General features: G+C 40.7%; 1 protein-coding gene across 1 annotated transcript in view; it reads left to right on the top strand.

Annotated features, from left to right (window-relative positions):
- Positions 1–17,602, top strand: part of carmil2 (capping protein regulator and myosin 1 linker 2) — a 55,075-nt gene that overhangs the window by 17,045 nt on the left and 20,428 nt on the right. The window contains exons 22-31 of the mRNA XM_069686308.1: positions 837–908; positions 2,007–2,100; positions 2,207–2,293; positions 3,247–3,375; positions 3,705–3,821; positions 5,090–5,265; positions 7,311–7,398; positions 8,032–8,121; positions 8,249–8,300; positions 12,182–12,687. Coding sequence (XP_069542409.1) covers positions 837–908; positions 2,007–2,100; positions 2,207–2,293; positions 3,247–3,375; positions 3,705–3,821; positions 5,090–5,265; positions 7,311–7,398; positions 8,032–8,121; positions 8,249–8,300; positions 12,182–12,687 — 1,411 coding nt within the window. The remainder of the gene's footprint in view (positions 1–836; positions 909–2,006; positions 2,101–2,206; positions 2,294–3,246; positions 3,376–3,704; positions 3,822–5,089; positions 5,266–7,310; positions 7,399–8,031; positions 8,122–8,248; positions 8,301–12,181; positions 12,688–17,602) is intronic.

Below are 17,602 nucleotides of genomic sequence, written 5' to 3'. Positions count from 1 at the left end.
TCATATTCAACGAATCAATAAAATAATTGGTTCCAGATTACTAAGTAATCCATGGCTGCAGAACTGCATGCACTAAAAGGAAAAATAACATTAAAGAAAGGAGCTGATCTCTTTTTTTGGTATAGATCTTATTGAGGCAAGAATCAATCTGAAAAAACGAGATTTGTCTGTATCAATGTCAGTTCCAATCTGTTTACTCCTTGTCTCCATGGGACATTGAACAAGACTAGGTCAAAACATAGTATGTGGCTGACCACATCAGGTCAGTCTGCTTTTGTGGGCAATGTGTTACAAGGACTGTCCTTATGAGGCCAATGACAACATGTTTGAAAGCAGGTTCGCGCTGCGGACGTAGGTGAGGACAGCGGACGAGCAAGCGAGGAGCAGCCACGCCTACTCCTCGAACAAAGTATCCAGAGTCGTATAGACAGAGAGTCGCGTCAGTGGAGGTCCAATATGCTCCATGATCCGCCATTGCGATGTCGCAACTCTCTCTCTCTCTACGGCTCTGAACGTACTGTCAGTCAGTCGGTCAGTCAGTCACATACAGACCCATGTGTAGGGCTGACCTAGGCGGTCAGCCAAAAAGGATTAACACAGCTGCTGCTGGTGCTTGTTTTTGCCATGGTTTGTGTCTCATTAGTTATTGAATTTGACTACCTGTAAGTGGTGTTTTTGAAAATGAGCTAAATTTTTTTTTTTTGAGGTTTTCTATTTGCAAGTGTAATTAAGCACTACACCTTCACCTACTTAACAGTGATAACTGTAGGCCATCTTTAACCAGATTTAGATGGAGCCGTACTAACTTGAACTGAACTCTCTTTGTCTCTTCTAAGGAGCCTAACATGGGACAGAAACAACGTGACAGCCAGAGGCTTCCAGGATGTGGCTGATGCTCTAGGTCACAGGTCATACATCCATACAGACACAAGTTCAAGTTAGCTGAAAAAATATAAAATCACACAAAAAGAAAATTGATAAGGGTTCCGTTTTAGCTCAGTCGATAGAGCAGGCGCCCCATATACAAAGGCAAAGTCCTCGTACCATCGGCTGCTGGTTCGACTCCCGCCCTTGGCACTTTGGTGCATGTCAGTCCCCCTTTCTCTTCCCCTCATATCTTAACTGTGATATCAATGAGGGCAAAAGGCCACAAAATAATCTTTAAAAAAAAGAAAGAAAGTTGATTAATCCTTAAAAAACTAGCTCAGTGTTAGCTTCACTTGTTGACCTACATGCTGTTAAGAGGCTACCGTGTCAAGCAGTTTTTACTGGCTTAAGTTGCCCACTCTCCAGTGAGAGCTAACTGTCACAATATGACATTAAAATATTTACTAAAAAACAAGGCGTGCTATGCCAATTTACAATCCACACCACTGTGAATTCAGTATCTCACAGAGCCCCAAGTCTGACATGTACTTTTTATCTTACGTAAAAGATTACAAATACCTTTCAGAACATCATCATCTAAAATGCAATCTGGAGTTGAAGAAGGCTTTAAATTTGTACTAGCTGCTGTGTGAGGACAATACAGCTCACAGTGAAAATGGTAGCAAGCTGATGTTCAGTACATATAATGTTTATTATGTTCACCATCTTAGTTTAGCCTGTTAGCATGCTAGCATTTGCTAAAAAGCTCTTGGCACAGAAACACAGCTGAGGGTGACGGTAATGTCATTAGTTCTGCTGGTATTTCATCAGAAACGAGGGAGTGTAGGACAAACCGATATTTTAGCCTGATGAAGATTAAGCCAGATGATGATCAAAGATATAAAATGTACACTCAGTGTGAAATGATTGTTAAGTATCCAATAGGTTTGAGAAATTATATTAAAAAGCACAAAGCCCAACTTCATGACGGCACTTGAGGGAAAGACAGGAAGTCACCGAAGTCTGTAGGATTCATCCTCTGGAAGTCTGTGGACTATTCCATCTCTACAGCCACCATGCTGCTATCATGACTCAAAGTCTAAAGTGAGGTGTGCTGAGTGTATCTTATTGTTGTGCAGGAACTTCACTCTGCAGCAGCTGTCTCTGCCGCTGGCTGACATCACACAGAGTTACCGCAGCGACCCAGAGAGGACAAGCGAGGCACTGCACAAGGTCAGTGTGTCTTTAGAGCTTCATCAGTGTGTTGGGAAATGTATAACTAACTCTGTGTGTGTGTGTGTGTGTGTGTGTGTGTGTGTGTGTGTGTGTGTGTGTGCAGATTCAGCAGAGTTTGGACAGAAACAACCACAGACAGTCTGACAGAGTGGAACTTCAGCAGGTGTTTAGAGCTCAACACTCTGAAAAGGTAATAAGAAGGAAAGAATTCAATAAAAAAAATTCTAAAAAAATATTCAGTATTTGAACAACTAAATATAAGTTAGTGACTATGTCAAATAAATAACTTGTTCCCTCAAGATAATTATATTGTGCGCACAAGATAATAACTTTTTTTTTTCAACTTTTGGGACTTCAGGGGCTCTGTAAAAAGCAGCATCAGTATATGTTAATATGTTTTCACCATTGTTTGAAACATGGCAGAATACATTTCTCCTCCCTGCAAAAAGGTAATCTACGGAGCCCCTAATGTCCCAAAAGGTGAACATTTTTATCTTGTGCGCTCAAGATAATTATCTTGTGGGAACAAGATAAAAAATTTCACCTTTTGGGACTTTAGAGGCTCCGTAGGATGGTCACACAGGTACTCTTTTTTTAAAGTTTAAAATGCTTTTTTAAACAAGTTATAGCCTTTTCATTGCTGTCCTCAAAGCCAACAGACTCCTCTGACAAAAACATTTTACCTCACAAGCGCAGAAGTTTCTTTTCTACCACTGCCTCTACAAAAGAAAGTCACACAACACAGTAGCACAGACTAACTAACTGGGTGAGGAGAGAGCAGTAACTCCAGTTTTCTACAGGTGAGGTTAAAACTGCTGTTTTTGTCAATGGACTCTGCTGGCCTTGAAGAGGTTGATGTAAAGGCTTAAAATGGTTTTTGGTTGTTTCAACCATAAAATATGTTTAAAAAAAGGGTCTTTTGTTTAACAGGATCTGCATATTGACTGATTTCTGTCAGTTGCTCTTCTCTTTCAACTCCTAAGTAAAGCACAGATTGAAACACATAATCTTTAAAATACTTTTTATACATGTGAGTTATCAAACTGAATCTTATAATTACATGGTATATTTTAACAACTATAATGTCCAAATGCCAATTTGTGTCTAATTCTGTCTGTTCACCTCTGTCTGCCTCACTTGTAGCTGGTCCAGGGTTTGTGTCGTCAGCTGGAGGACAGCCTTCAACGATTAAAGCTCTGCAGCGATCAGGATGCCCAGGCTGACTGCCTGACCACACACGAGGTGCTGCACAACACCAGGGAGTCCTACAAGGTACAGGCTTAACCTTAAATAATGTTAACTTTTGATTGACGTTCTATATTTCTATATAAACTACATGTTTAATATCGATATGAGGTGTTTCAAATGTTTAAGCAACATTTCAAACATGAGCAAAACACCATTACCACCATGACCTCACTTATAAACGCATAGTTAAATAAGCACCTCTGGGAAAGTTTAAAGAAACCTGTGAAGGTAGACTATGTAGCAGAACTGTTCCAATGGATTGTGTTTGATTGTATTGGTGTACCTAGTAAAGTGGTCACAGGTGTAAATGATGCTTTATGCCACTAATGTTTTTGTTGGTTATCTCTGTGCAGCTGCTTCCCTCTCTGTATGAGGCAGGGAGAAAGAGCGCCTCTGATGGAGACATGGTGAACTGCATCCTCAGCGATGCTGCTACTGCGCTGACTAATGACTTCAATAGAAGCATACAGGTACACTGTTAAATACACCTTCTGTACACCTTATCTCACAGGCTGAAGCACGGGGTAGCATCAATAATAGTTTAACTTTTTTATTTAATTATAGAGTGTTGAATTACAGAGCAGGGTGACGGTCACGGCTGTCTTGTTTTCGACACCTTGTTTGGTTAACGGATATTCACTTGGTTTGGGTTAAAATGGGTAGGTATGAGACTAGTGATGTAATCTATGTGAAATTAAGACAACCATAACTTTTAGTTTCACACCAAACTCTGGTCTCTTGGGTGAAAGTGCTCTACACAAAATGGACACTAAAAGCTGTGTAGCAATTACCTGCTTTTTAATTGTTAACATTTTTAAGTAGTGTGAGACACTGTGGTCTCAGAGAAATATGTAAAGCTGTAGCTTTTTAGAATTGCATAATAGCACCACAGAAACAATGCTAATATTCTTCTTCTATTCTTTTTTCTGGGTTGACACAAGAATCCTCCAGAATGTCAGGACAAATTCTGTTTGGGTTGGTGGGTGGGTGCAATGGGCGGGTCACACAGAGTTCAAGTCCCTCATATAGGTGACATACATTTACTAATGTTATAAACTTAAAGTAATGCCATAAACTTCTATTACTTTTTTAAGTTAGTAGTTATTTTAACCCAAAACAGTATCTTTTTATAAACCTAACCAAGTCGTTCTCATGCATCAACCTAACAGGGGCAACAAAACAGATAAACAGACCTGATGCTAAGTACTAATTCAGCCAAACCACTGTTTCAAAACCTGACCCATTAGTTTGTAACCACATGTTAGAAAGGCTTCCTTCTTCTTCTCCCATACACTCTCTGCTCTGGCATTGTTTCCATGGTTCTGGCATGTTATGCTCTATGGAGGATTACATCTATAGGCTGTGCTTTGAGATTAGGTTTGTTTCAACATATTCAAAAATGTACCTGGCTTAGTCAATTCAATTTGTGCCAGTTCCGTTATTATGATCTAGCTGAAGAAAGTTTGAGGGGTTTTTATGCCTCTAAATTAGTTAAGCTATCGTGTCTTATGATTCTGTGTGTGGAAATACGCTGTTTGCGCACAAATTTGACCATAACTGACAATCGAACCGAGTTACGTGACGGAAATTAGATTCAATCTTTCCAGGTACACATTAATATCCCAAGAGGCCGTCCTAACTGAATCTCTAACAGAATAAAGCACATCTCAGTGGGTGCTGGTTAGAGCTAAGTTCAGATTGACTCAGACTTCATGTATTTAAACTCTGTGTGTTGCAGGAGTTGGCTCAAGGCCTGACGAGGAGTGCAGAGGCAGTGTGCCCCCGGCTGGTTCAGCGATCGAGTGTGTGCGAGAGTCTGTCAGAGTGTGTGTCCAAAAAAGTCAGACAGACGCACACGTTCCTGAGAAGCACTCTGCTGGAGCACACAGGGCAGATCATCAGCGACAGACTGAGGTAATAACATTTATGTAAGACAGCGTCGTCTCAGTCGGTGTAATTAACCTCATTCACACCGTGTAATCACATTAGATACTGTGTGAGCTGACTGATACAAAGGCTGTGGATGAGAGGAGAGGGTGCAGGACATCTTCAGGGGGAACCATTAAACACTGACCTGGACATTATATCGATACTTCAAACACGAACAATAACCTGCTGCAAAAAAATCACAGCCTCCAATCATAGTAAATAAAAAGCAGCAGAGCCTCCGGGTCTGAAAACCAATTTGCAATTACCTTAAACCTGCATTCTTTATAAAGGCCAGCAGGGGGCCACAACTGGATGCAAGAAGAAGTCTAGTTGTATACAAGTCTATGAGAAAAGTAGCCTACTTCTCACTTGATTTATTACCACAGTAAACATGTTATTAATTAGTGTTTAGTCTTAAATGTAGTTTAAAGTCTTCTTCAATGCAGCGTGAAGACAAAGGTGTAGAAGTGCTGCTGGGTCTTTGTAGTAATCACATACAGGTGCTCTTTGGATACTTCAGGTTTGCTGTGATTAATTCATCAGTGAAGGCGTCATTGCATGGGTGAAAGAAGAACTTAATTAAAGATGGCACTCTGTAGGATTTATGCAGAGGTGAATTAAACACAGCATTATGTTTATTTTGTAATTACGGTCCAATTTAGAGCTAAAATTACCATAAAGCAGTGAATGCTTGAGGGTGTATAAACGTGTGAAGTCTTGATAGAGACTCCTGAAAAGTGTCTTATTGAGCGTTTGGTGAGACTAAAAAAAACACATGTTCATTTTTTGATAAGTTGTTAGGTAGTAGCTGTTAGTTGTGAGCCTGTTTAAGACTTAATTTGCATCCTAATTTATACCCCAGTTACTTTGAATTGCAGATGCACCTTGCACACCAAGCTAGTGCAAGAACAAGCTACATCCTTCTCAAGCTCCACCCTCTCCTCCAGATTTCACTTCATGGCAAAAATGCCAAATTCAGGCTTTAAACGCTATTTTTTTCACAATAGAGAGCTGCGTTATCTGCTGGGCTTTGTGCTTTAGAAGTACTCTGCTAATATTTTCTCTTCTCTAAACGACTTCAAAAAGTGACTGCAATGTCCATCTTTATGCAGACGACACTGAACCGTATTGTTTCTCTGATTCTAGAGGACATTCCTGCCAAGCTTTACGTGGGTGTCCAAACACAGCTGAAAGCAAATATAATCAATTACAACAATACATGCCCCAGTGTGTGCTGTACTGACAAGGAAAGGTTGGTGTACAGGGTGTTATGTACTCGGCCAACCACTGCTGCATTTTAGCGGGTATATATGTAAGCTCAGGTAATTATGGATGAAAATCCAGGTAGCCAAAACAATGTAAAATGTATCATTGTCCATAATATCCTATGTGCTCATATTTTGGGATGCCATTTGTTGCTGTTTGTAGAGTAGTTTTGTCGCTGGAATAGACTGTAGTTCTTCATATAAAAAAGATCGATTCTTATGATAGTATCTGCCGACATGCGGCTGCTTCCTCCTTTGAAACTCTTTCATGAGACTCAGTTTATCTCTCATACCCCAGATTCAATACTGAGATTCCTATGACGATCACCTTTGAATTCTGTATAATTAAGTTGGATGGTCTTTGGTGTGATTACTTACTTTATGTTCACCACCCTGCATAAGATCTATGCTAACATCTGAGACCCAAACAAACTTGCTCTAATAACTGTCTTATGTTTCAAGTCTCGCGGGTTCATTCAGAGCTTGGAAAATCTGCCTACAGTTTTTGTGTTTTTTGCACCGACTTATTTACAACAAACGCACTATCGTTGAACAAGTCAAGACAAGGTGGAAACTACTTTGCTACAGTGCGATTGTTTTCACAATGATTTGCATATACTGAATCGGAATGAGATAAGAGACACTACCCCATATAAATAAACTATCCAATGTTACGTTTTCATTAAAATAAATAACTGATTGATGGACTCAAACTGTTCTCTTTAATCACTGTACTGTGTGTTCTGTGTTTTTGTTTCCATCCAGTGAAGTGAAACAGACTCTGAGCGTGTCTCTGGCTGAAAGCATCATCGAACAGGTTCTACAGGATCTGACAACAGCACAGGACAAAATGGTAAATATGTGTGTGTTTGTGGTTTATATTTGTTTGTTGATAGTTTATGAGTGTAAAGCAAAGTGTTGATTACTTTTTTTTTTTACTTTTTATTTTATATTGATTGGATGGAAAATTGTACACTATGTTTTGGCAGTTTAAGAACAGTATTATTATTTATTTACATATTAATTTATCTTTAAATTATATTGACCTCACTGAGTTGCTAGTGGGAATTAGAAGAATCAGAGGTAATAACTGTGTGTATATTGCTGTCTAACACAAACACAGAGGGGGCGGAACTGTTGCCCACTTTCTTTTGGCGCCCATGTATAGCATTTGTACAAGAAACAACACATTCAATACACTGTAAAAGAATAAAGTAAGCATCCCATGCTCATCAGGACTTTTGGATTTAATACCCCTATCTCTGCTGGAGTTTCCCTTTCTCCCCTAGCTTAGCACGAAAAGAGGAACCGGGGGAAACTGCTCCAGCAGCTAAAAGTGAAACGATTTGTAGTCCAATAGATTAAATATTGTTTACTTTGGATGTGTTGCATTTTTTTAGTGCAGCAAATACTGTATGTTCACTATGCGTTGGTCACAGATTAGTTGTTGTTCAGGTGTTGATATATTTCTTTATTTTCTGTTCAGGATTCCCTTTTAAAAGAAAACTGTTTCATTGCTCCAAAACTCAACATTCCCGAGCTGCGGCTGGGCAACAGTGACTTCCCAACTGATGATGTGAGTGACTCAAACCCATCTATACTTTCTATTCTTCTACCCACTCACTCATTCATTTATTAATGTGTTGAATTTTTTCTGTTTGTTATTCCTCTTTGTTATTCCTCTTATTTTCACTCATCATCAGTACAGTCCAGCGTTTTGGAGGAGTACACTGAGGCCCACTCCTTCAATTAAGAGTAAGACACACCCTCACACATCTGTGTGATCCAATCATTTCTCTCCCTGCTCTCTCTGATTCACCCTATTCAGCTCATTTGCATGTGTGGGTGATTGCTTTACTTGCAAATGCCTTCAAATGTCATCATCATATTGTGTCAAACAGAATACATCATCCATGGTCTGACAACTGTCACTGTATAATCTGCATTAAGTTTCACTGGAGGGTATTGTGTGTAAAGCTAAAAGGGAGCAACCAAGGCTAGCTGGGGTGGCTGAAGCTACGTCCAAGGTGTCGTCAAAACTGTAAGATAGAGTAATGTGATGAATGGGATAAGCTGAAGATATTAGTATGTAGAAGTCATTTATCATCTGTAGGCACCTTAACACCAAAACCAAGTGCTAGTCTGCTGCTTTCTGGTAACATGCTTGCGTTTCCTTTGATTCTGCTAATGTGAAGATAGAATGTAGTTGGGGGTGGGCGGTATGCGGGTTTCAGTACCGTCACCGTTGTGGCACGTTCTGCCACGACATGGATTGTGCAATACCGTCATTACCGAGATAAACACAAGTTTTGGTTTTAGCGCACACACGGCTTCCCCCAACACAGGTGACCTACGTATCACGTATGTAATTCTATCATGTTTCTTATTTTATCTGTCAGAGATCTTCATCCACGATTGAATGATTACTGAAAATCCTGTCGTACCTGTCCACACATGCTTATCAGAGAAACACACACACATACAGAGACAGAGACAACTTCTAGTATGTCCATGTTAAGTATTGACCTTCTTGTGCCACTTTATATGTTATTTATATATTGTCCTCGTCTATATATAGTATGTAGAAGAGGACAAAACAGGGCTGAGTCAGGATATTAAGAAGAAAGTCTGAGATAGCTTATAATATTCTTCTTTCTCAGACCCAGGTTGCTCATACAGTTCACTCACAGCTGGAAACAAGTCATTCTACTCCTCCCAAAACGCATGAAGGCCTTTACCTCATTTCCATTCATATGGTGCACCAATGAACACATTAGTTTCTTTAAAAATCTTTTTTCTCTGCTAAGATACGTTCCCTCACATTGCCTAAAGAGCAAAAATAGCTACAATCATGTTTTGAGTAGAGAACCCTTTTCATTGGTCTGGAGGTGCCTATAAAACCTGAATTCATCTCTTCATTAATTCAGGGCACATACAGTATAGATCATTTGGGAGCAAGATTAGTAAATAAAGAGAAAAAAATATGTTTGGCTATTGGGTGTTTATAATTAGAGAACACAAACTAAGTCATTTTAAAATGCAAAATAAGTTCATTCAGACCACGGGCATTATTTGTAAAATCTATGGCACACTGTCAAAAGAAATGCAAAAGAGCTTTAAGTGTGCAAACTGATAGTATTGAGTGTAGTTATATGTGTATTCATGTATTATGAACTAAATCAACCAGAGAGTTCCTGTTCCCTTCAAAAACCAAGAAGGTCTGCATCTGTCGCATGTCTATAAAAAAGGAGGTTTTACATGACAAAAAAGCAAACTTTCTCTGCTGAGGAAACAAATCATCACGTGTGCAAAGTAAAAGCCAACTTTCATATCACAGCGGGCCAAGCCGGACCCTCCCCACTCACACTCGGAGTGAACTCTGTTTGACGTCACACAGCTAAAAGGAGGACCCTTCGTTAAGGTGAAGGGACTAAATACAGCGCAGAGCGTTGAGACGAACCCCCCTCACTCTGGCGGAGGCGGGAAATGTGTGTAACCATGGTTTCATGTCACACAAATAACAAAAGCGACGTAAATACCAGTGAGGCAGAGTCATTAACATTACTCCACATCATGAGGAAAATAAACTTCATTCCGGGCTTCCTTGGTGACATTTCTTATATGTAAATATATTTTTCATATATATTTATTATTTATTATATTTACATTTATACTGTGTATGTATATATTTATATATATATGTAAATATTATACGTATTATATCTATTTTTTATAATATATTTATTTATCATGTATGTATATTTATTTTATGTTAATGAACTGCTGAGTTTTTACAACTGTCCCTGTAAACATAAACACTTAGATCCTGAATATAACGTTAACTTTAAGACGCTGACGTCAGTATATTATTTCATATTTATCTTTAATAAAGCAGTTCTTGTTTGTACGGGTAATAACACCGAACTTCAATTTACCTCTCTCATCTCGTTACGATCACAACACAGCATTGTACCTGTTCAGTAAGTCAGCATCGGTGCAGATTCGCTGGTGGAGGGTTTAACAACCCACTCTCACACCACACTCAGAGGTTTTGGACGGCACTCAATGTGGTGGAGCTTCTGCACGAGCGCACAAACGGAGTGAAAGTGCATCGGGAGAGGGTGTAGGGAGTGGTTTGAGAAAGCCCCACCATCTAACGTGTCCTCGTCCTTTAACATTCTCAAAACAGCCACCTAGTGTTTAGAATGGTTTAGTGATGTTAGGAGTGTGTAACACACAGAACCTAATTTCCCCCCAATGATCGTTTCTCTCACTATCTCAATAAAGTGCTCTTTAAATATCTGGAAAATTTCTGCACCTTCGACTGTAAACCAGATTTTAGTTGGTGAGTCGCTTTGTGCTGCCTCCAGATAACAATGCAACAATAATGTGCCTGACCACAACGTATTTTAAGACCAACACGCCGGTGGACGCACAGATGGGCTCACATTTGATACTTGTATAATGTGGGCGCTGGGCGTGAAAAAAACAACTGTATCTTTAAGAAACTAGCAAGAAAAATGTAGCTGGTGTGTGCAAGAGAGGATCTCACTTATTACATAATTTGCCATAATAATAGAGTCATTTGAAAAAATATATATCTGCATATTTATATTGACCAAAATTGCACCTTAAATCTTCTGATATAATAATCAGGATATTGTTACTTAATGTGATGGTGTGATGTTGTTAACATCATATTTAAATCTGTTCTGCTTGTAGCCCAGACATCAACCTTTGATCGTGTATTTCACGTCATCCCGTTGTGTTCTTCATGTGTGCGGTGCCATGCTGAGCCTCTCTGTTCAGACAGCTCTGTTTGGCTAATTGGAGCATGGCCTGTTTACTTTCACACCAGTGACTTCCACCATGGAGGAGATGAGATGGGGAGAAGATGGAGGAGGGGATGATGTGGGAAGAGGAGGAAACATGGGAGGGGGATTTGCCAAAAACACCCCACCCCCGCTCCTATTGTTTGATGTCGAATATATTGCTTTTCGAGGAGTAATGATAAACCAAGACGATACATGAAAATGATAATTTGGTGCGTCTGTGTGGCAGATGTAGGTCATAAAAGAATTAGGTCAGCATTGTATTATAAGTGTCTTTATAAAGAATCTAAATTTGAGCTTTTTATGTCTAAAATTGTATAATTGATGTTCATTTGAAAGCCTTTCAGATATTAAGATCTGCTTAAAGTGAAAAATCACAAACAAAGTAGGTTTAACACTTCCACCTTGTGGTGTGTGTGTGTGACTGTCAGCTTTGTGTGACGGCTGAAGTGTGTGCAGCACAGTGCGACTGCAGCATCCATCTGCTGCTCTGCTTCCTCTCTGCATAACTACACTTTAGTGATTATTTCTCTCCTCTACGCTCCGCTCGGCCGCTCTTTGTTAACCCTTTTTCCTCCTTCTCTCTGTTTTCACATTATTTCATCTCTCTATTCTCCTGCATCTCCTCTTTACTGTACAGCTCTGCCTGCCCTACATAAACATACCTACAGTACATGCCAGCTAAAAGGATGCTCACTGCGTGGGCTGGATTCCAAATCTCTCCCACCCTTCCTCCCTCTGTCCTTCTCTTTCATCCTCTCTCCTGGTTCCTCCCCTCTCATCAGTCATATTGTTCCCTCTCAGGTCTCCTGGATGCAGACTGGGAACAGCAGACCAGGGACAGAGGAGCAGAGCGGGAGGAAGGAGGAGGCGGTGTAGGAAGGTGTGGCCTCCATCGGTTGTCAACAGCAACCACGCTGTCAGTCACAGACTCAAGCCCCTCCCTTTCCCCTTCCACCACCCCGCCCCCATCCCCCTCAGGATGGAGGGGGAGGAGGCGGAGGGAGGGGGAGGTGGCGGCAGTGGATGCTGCAGCAGCAATATCAGGAGCGAGAGGAGCATCGTTCATTCCCTCTCCCGGTCTCCCCCTCTTTTACTCCATCTCCGCTCGAGCTCCAGAGGAGGAGGCTGCCGGCCACGGAGGCTTACCCAGACGAGAGGCTCCAAGCCCAGGCCCCCTCCCCGGCTCTGGATCCCCTGCTTCTCCCATGGAGCCTCTACCCACCCAGGGCCAGACTCTAAGGCACTACACTGCCTCCCGACCGCGGCCGCGACGCACACACACACAGCCCCCCTCCTTCAGGCCTCAGGTAAGAACACACACACACACACACATGCCTATAAAACACTAACCGATGACCATACACACATGCACGCACATACATACATATGTATATGGTCATGCCCAAATTACCCCTAATTTGCATTTTGCATTACCACACTCAACGATTCATTTGCATACACAATGAGCATTAAACGTCTATCCAAGCTCAGTGAAATACAGCCACTGTGAAGGGCAGAAAACAGGATGCAGGGACAGAAAGATGAGAGATGGGAGGAAAGGATAGATGGATGAGGGCATAGCAGGAAGGGGAGAAGAAGCAGGAAGCTAATTGCACGACTACAGAGGGATCCCCGAGGAGAAAACGATAGAAATTTAGAATAGAAAACAACACAGTAAGTAAAAAGGGTAAAGAGGAGAGAAGTGGTTATAGCAGCAAAAAAGCGACATTACGTCTATCTATCTATCTATCTATCTATCTATCTGTCTATTTATTTATCTATCTATCTATCTATTTGTCTACATTGATGTAATATGATGTAGTAATAATGGTAGCCATCTTTATCTTTGCATATTTTTCATCCACGTAGTCGTGCTCAGCGTGTGCGTGTGCGTGTGTGTGTGTGTGTGTGCGCGTGTGTGTGTGTGTGTGTGTGTGTGTGTGTGTGTGAGAATAGGCACATGCATTTTGGGAGTGGTGTTCCCTGGGTTGTTCCCAGTGCTGATTTCTCTCTCTCTCTCTCTGTCTCTGTCTCTCTCCCTCTCCCTCCTGGGAATGCTTTTCTCAATTATTCATGTTTTCCCATTAATGGGGGTCTCTTTCTCTGTGCTGTCAGTGTGTTAATGGAAACAGAGGATTTCTCTTCATCAGTAGTGACCTTGTTTGTGTGTAAATCGTGTGACTTCTTTTTTGACAGAGACACATTTGCTGTGTTGTAGGTGTCAGTTTAACGTGGGTGTTATTTTTCTGTCACACGTTGTTTTTGGTTCTGTAAGAGACTTCACTACAGAAGAGGATGTACTGTATTGTACTGTATTGGTGAATCGTGTCAGTTAGTGATGAGCGAATGTGGATCTTTGGTGGTTAGATTTTATAAATGTTGCCCGTTTAGCAAATGTCAGAAATACAATCACTTATATTAGCATTTAGCATGGTAAATTTGTTTCTGACTGTAAATTAAATAAAGAGTAAATTATTTATATCTTTGGACATTGACTTTATGACCCCTTAGCTTGAATTTTTGCTTCACTCGTTCTAATTGTTAGCTTAATTTGAGAGGAGCTACCATATTAGCGTTAATGTTTATTTAGGAGACGCTAGTATAAGCCTGATAGCAAGGACGTTTGTTTGCCAATTAACCTGCTAGCTTGATTTTTCGCTTCACTAGTTCTGATTGTTAGCTTAATTTGAGAGGGGCTACCATGTTAGTGTTAATGTTTATTTAAAAGACACCAGTATTAGCCTAATAGCAAGAAAGTTTGTTTGCCGATTTACCTGCTAGCTTGATTTTTCGCTTCACTAGTTCTAGTTGTTTGCTTGATTTGAGCGGGGCTACCATGTTAGCATTAAAGATTTAGTTAGGAGATTCTAGTATTGACCTGATAGCAAGGAAGTTTGTTTGTCGATTACCTTACTACCTGTTAGCTTTAATTTTTAATTCACCAATTCTAAATGTTAGCTAGTTTGATTTCAGAGGGGCAGGCATTAGCATCTTAGTATGCTAGCTTTAGTTAGGAGATGTAAAACCTAGCATGCAAGTTTGTTTGTCAGTTAACCTGCTTCCGTGAAGTTTTGCTTCATTCATTCTAATTGTTAGATAGTTTTAAGAGTACCAGGTTTAGTTAGGTGATGCCATCATTAGCCTGATAGCAAGTATGTTTGGATGCTAATTAACCAGCTCTAAGAGGAAGAGCCTTGTATCACGCCTTGTTTTAGTGTGTGTGTGTGTATGTGTGTGTGGCTGTTCCTGTCATAGTTAAAACAAGTGGTTTAACACATACTGGCTTAATATCACCTTGACTTCTGTGTGATGTTTGATTTAACTCGCGTGTCAAGTGCTCTACATGTCCATCCTGTCTGTCCTCAGAATCAGCAGCTGTCGCTTTCTCTACACAGTTTGATTTATCTCCTGACCTTCACAGGGTGATGGCAGGTTACTTTCTGCTCTGTGTCCTCGACACTAAAACATTAATTAATAATTTCTGTAGCAGGAGGAGATTTTTCTCTGTACTTGTAGCAGAACCTTTTGTGCTGCTAAAAGTCAGCCTTAATAAGGTTCTCTATTGCATCATCAGTAATGTAGCCCAAAAGAACACTGTTCCACAATGACACATAGACCTTTTTAAGAACCTCAGTGGGGTATTACTTTTTTGTATTCATACAGAAAAGTAGTTTATTGACACAACTGCTTTGTTTTATAAAGCAACTAATTCAGAATATTACAGCAAGTATGTACACCATAATTGCCAGCATTATTTCTGCCAACAATCAAGATCCCACAATGCACTGAGTGGCTCAGCGGTCACTATGGTTGTGGTCAGAAAAATAAGGGTCGATACTTGGTCCTTTATGTGTGGTATTTTTCTTTCTGACCGTGTTGTACTGGGTTTTCTCGCATTGGCTTCAGGAGGGCGTACTTCATAGTACAGACTGCATACTGCTTCTCCATTAGGGTATGCCGCATGAAACTGTTAAATCCTGTTACTTTGCAGTATGCTAGACCAAGCTCAGCCACTTTAAGCTTTTAGAAAGTGGAAGTAAGTAATAGTAATGCTATTGGCAAACCAATGCTACCATTTAGCTTCCCCTGATGCTTTAAAAGAAGTAATCAATTTGGATTTTCATTATATTCCCAAGGATGAAAATTTACCTAAGAGACAGGTAACACCTATCTGTTTATTTTACATCACTGCAAATGAAACGCGAGTTTGATCTAGTTTTCACAGTGTTTCTGTTGCATTGGACGCATGACATCGTCCTTGTTCCCCTTGTTATTTGTCCTCCAGTCAAATTGGGTGCCTTTATTTAAAACCTGCTGACTAATGGTGTTGTTGTTTGTTTAAATGGTCAAGCTGGTTTCTTCATATGTCAAACCTTTCCCTCATGGCAATTGCTGCATAATTTAATTTAATACATCAACAGTGATATGACATTTCACTTCTGTGCATCATTGGGTGGCCTGATAAGGTCAGCCTGTTAAGTGAAATGTGTTTAACGGTTGTTGTGACCGTTCGGAGACGCAGTAGGATGCATAATGGTGACTTCCCACACTGTTGTTTGCATACCACACATATGGTTTAGAGTAATTGTCCAGTGCACTGGAGACATACTGAATGAATCAAAGGACTGTTCCTTGTCACTATGATAGATGGAGATCCATCGTATGTTTCTCCATTGGATGTATAAGGAGAACTGGATACAGCTTTGGACATGAGGCCCTTTTCATTCCTTTTATAGCTGCAGAGACTAAATTATCTGCGTGGGCCCATTGAGCAGTCACATAGCATGTCCTTTAATCTGCCTCACTAACCCTGTGGCTAATGCATTACGCCAAGAATAATGCTGGATTCATTGTGTTTTTTGGGGCCAGTGTGCATCATGTGACTGCACTGGGAGTTGTAATAACATGGTTTGGCCACTCTGTGAGAATAGCTTCAAAACTTGGCGCACTTCCTGTGAGATTGGTGTCTCCCTGCACTGCACCCATGAGCACTTAGAGGAAGTCTATTTCTTGTTATCGTGAAAACAAAATTAATTTAGGAAACATGGAAGTAATTTTGTAATCCGTGAGGGATCACTGAGCACACAAATCATTTAACAAGCAGGCTAGCAATATTCAGAGCGAGGAAAGAGACAGGGAGGGTGACAGATGGTTGGGACACAAGGCAACATGGGAGGATCTGGCAACACATGAGGAAACCTTTACACTGTACAGTGAACTAATGAACTACAAGGAAACACACAGGAGCCATGAGGAAGGTCCCCGAAGAAGCAAGGAGACTCAGTGAGGGTCTCTAGTGGACTGGAGGGGTACCAGCTGTGGAAAATTACATAATCCACATGCAGGAGGACCAGACTACAGTGTTTTAACCTGGGCTGAAGTGGTTTTCATCCGTATAGCAGGTTATTTACATACCAAGGTGGTCTGTTGTATTGATCAATTACTGCCTTCTGCAACTACATCTCCACCCATCTGCTGCCTGCTACAGCTTCACTACACAAGCTCCAGTCTGCCCAGTCAGGCCTGCAGTGTTTGTAGTGTTTGCTGCTGCCCCGGCTCATCAGTCTGCCCACCCATGGGAGGAGCTGTGTGCTGCATGGATGCTGTCTAAGCAAAGAGCAGCTTAATCTAGAGCCAACTTAACTGTATCAACATTTGCTTTAACAAGTAAAAGCTGAAAAACCAGTGAAAGTTTTTGGGTTTGATGGACACAATACAAAGTGTGTAGATGTCTGCTGTATGTACGACGATACACAACTGACAGATCTGTTGCCCCTTAGTAACAAGTGTACGAGTTTATGTGCGAGTGTGTGCGCATGAGAGGGAGAGAGAGAGAGCGTGTATGCCAACAATTGTGTGCCATGTTGGCATGTAGCGCAGAGAGACAGGTGGCTGTAAAGGAGGTGGCAGAGAATGAAAGAGAGGCACAGTATTTCCACTGGATGATAGATGAACAGCCTGAGAGATGGAGACAAATGCTGCATTCACGAGGACGAATTCTGGCAACGGACTTTTATTTAGTTTTAGTTTTGTCACTTTTGGCTAAAAATTAAATTAGTTTTTGCACATTTAAGCCATTTGTTTTTTGTAAGTTTTAGTCCACAGAAATACTTTTTGTCTTCAAATTGATGATCATGTTGTGCAAATTAATTTTCATTCTGAGGATACATCTTTTACTGTCTTTAAGGTGTGCAATTTCTCATCGATACTTCGGGCCTTTTT

This window comes from Semicossyphus pulcher, unplaced genomic scaffold, assembly GCF_022749685.1.
Source record: "Semicossyphus pulcher isolate SPU_LCO1_2020_fin unplaced genomic scaffold, fSemPul1.0.p SCAF_8, whole genome shotgun sequence".
Taxonomy (NCBI): domain Eukaryota; kingdom Metazoa; phylum Chordata; class Actinopteri; order Labriformes; family Labridae; genus Semicossyphus; species Semicossyphus pulcher.
The sequence above is the reverse complement of the archived record's forward strand: the minus strand, read 5'-3'. Positions and strand labels throughout refer to the sequence as shown.